The sequence below is a fragment of the Carassius auratus genome, chromosome 10 (assembly GCF_003368295.1).
Source record: "Carassius auratus strain Wakin chromosome 10, ASM336829v1, whole genome shotgun sequence".
Lineage (NCBI taxonomy): Eukaryota > Metazoa > Chordata > Actinopteri > Cypriniformes > Cyprinidae > Carassius > Carassius auratus.
In genome coordinates, this window is record NC_039252.1 from 16,269,368 (window position 1) to 16,271,259 (window position 1,892).

Genomic DNA, 1,892 nt, shown 5'->3' on the forward strand with positions numbered 1-1,892 from the left:
TTAACAATTATTTACCAAGCCTAATTACATTTTTTGCAGAAAAAGCTAAAGACAACTGTTTAACACTGAGAATGAGACAAGAGAGATATAGCCCCTTTATCTCCCAATCATGTCTAATTAAATAATGTTAACGCATCGTAATATTGTCAGATATTTTTTGTCAAGATATATGTTTTTGTTTAATCATAAACTATACTTGAGAGACTTTCTATGTTGTTGTAGTCATGTTTACTCAATCACGGCTGCTAGGAAACCATGACGTATCTGTCATTTGGTAAAATATAAATGGCAGGAATTCAGTCATATTCTTATCTGCATATCTCAGACAGTTTGTGCTTTTTTAAAGTACTCTGACTGGAATTAAGGAAGATAAGAAGAAAAGGACAAATTATATTACATAATATTATTTTTAATTCTTAAGAATGCATGAAACCCTTTTTGTATTTCTGATAAAACTATATTTCAACTTTCAGACTGTTTATCACCCTGCAGTTACAGACGCTGTCTGCATCTTTCTGCCATTTTCCTTCATAGGAGCTTTTTTTCTATGCATATATGAGTACATTGAGGCTATAATTGACTTCATGTTATCATCTGTACTAACTGCATTTTAAAATATTTGTATTTTAGGAAGTGGCTGATTGAAAATGGCAAATGAAAATTATACTGTGAAAAATGTTGACTGCTTTATAATCACTGGATTTGATCACCTGCAGAACCAAAAGCTCCTTGGATTCCTGATCTTAATAACCTACATGCTCACATTGCTTGGGAATGGCATCAATCTGTGTATCATCTTAACTAACAGACATTTACACAAACCAATGTACATATTAATCTGTAATCTAGCAGTTGTTGACATAATGTTCTCTTCTACCTGCAGCACAACCATGATCTCAGTGCTGCTGGCTGAGATTAAAACTGTTACATACTATTCGTGTATCTCAAGGACATACTTCTATCATCTTGGTGATTTCACAGAGTGCATGGCTCTGACATTAATGGCAATTGACCGACTTATTGCAATCAGGCTTCCATTGAGATACCACAGCATTGTAACAAATTCACGAACATTTCTGTTCATTTCTGTAACCTGGCTTGCTGGTTTCGCTGTTATAGGTTTTGTGATATCAATTGTAGACAGTGTTCCATATTGTCAGCCTGTCATCAGATATGTGTTTTGTGAATATGCTTCCATGATCAGAGCTGCCTGTGTTAATCCCGAACCATATTTTTTCATACCTGTCATGATAAGTCTGTGGCCAACGTGTGGACAGTTTCCTTTTATTATGTGCACATATGCTGTCCTGGCATACAGTGTGAATAAACTGTCCAACAACTCAAGCAAAAAGCAAATGATCAACACTTGCTTGAGTCACCTCATTGTTCTGCTTAGTTTTTATGCACCCAAGCTGGTCTCTGGAATCCTAACTCGAATAGGAGTTGTGCTAAATTTAACAGAGCGAAATGCAATTTTGATTGTAGCCTCTCTAGTTTCTCCCTTAATAAACCCTGCTGTTTATTGCACCAGAACTAAAGAGATCAGGACACGATTAGCAGATTTATTTTTGCGCAAAAGAATAGTACCAAATAATTTTAAGTCAATATCAATGGCTGTATCATCTTAATTCTGATTGTGATGTTGGATGTTTTGATAATGTGTTTTTCAATGATTTTGATCATGTTAGAAACTATAAGTCAAATGCATAGACATGCTAATGTTGAATTGTTTGTTTTTAAATGAAGTAAATAAAATAGGGAAAATATTGGGACCTCTGCTTTTTTTTAAATTGACAGTATTGGCAGACATTGGAAATGCTGAACAGAAAGATTTAGATTCATTGAAAAACAGCCTATGTGTTAATAAGTACTGTTTTTAGATTTATTGTGTA

At 34.1% G+C, this 1,892-nt stretch overlaps 1 protein-coding gene across 1 annotated transcript; it reads left to right on the top strand.

Moving 5' to 3' along the window:
• Window positions 1–647: 647 nt before the first annotated feature.
• On the top strand, window positions 648–1,628 carry LOC113110481 (olfactory receptor 10G4-like). Its single transcript, XM_026274656.1, has one exon. The coding sequence runs from the start codon at window positions 648–650 to the stop codon at window positions 1,626–1,628; it is 981 nt and encodes a 326-aa protein (XP_026130441.1).
• Window positions 1,629–1,892: the final 264 nt, after the last annotated feature.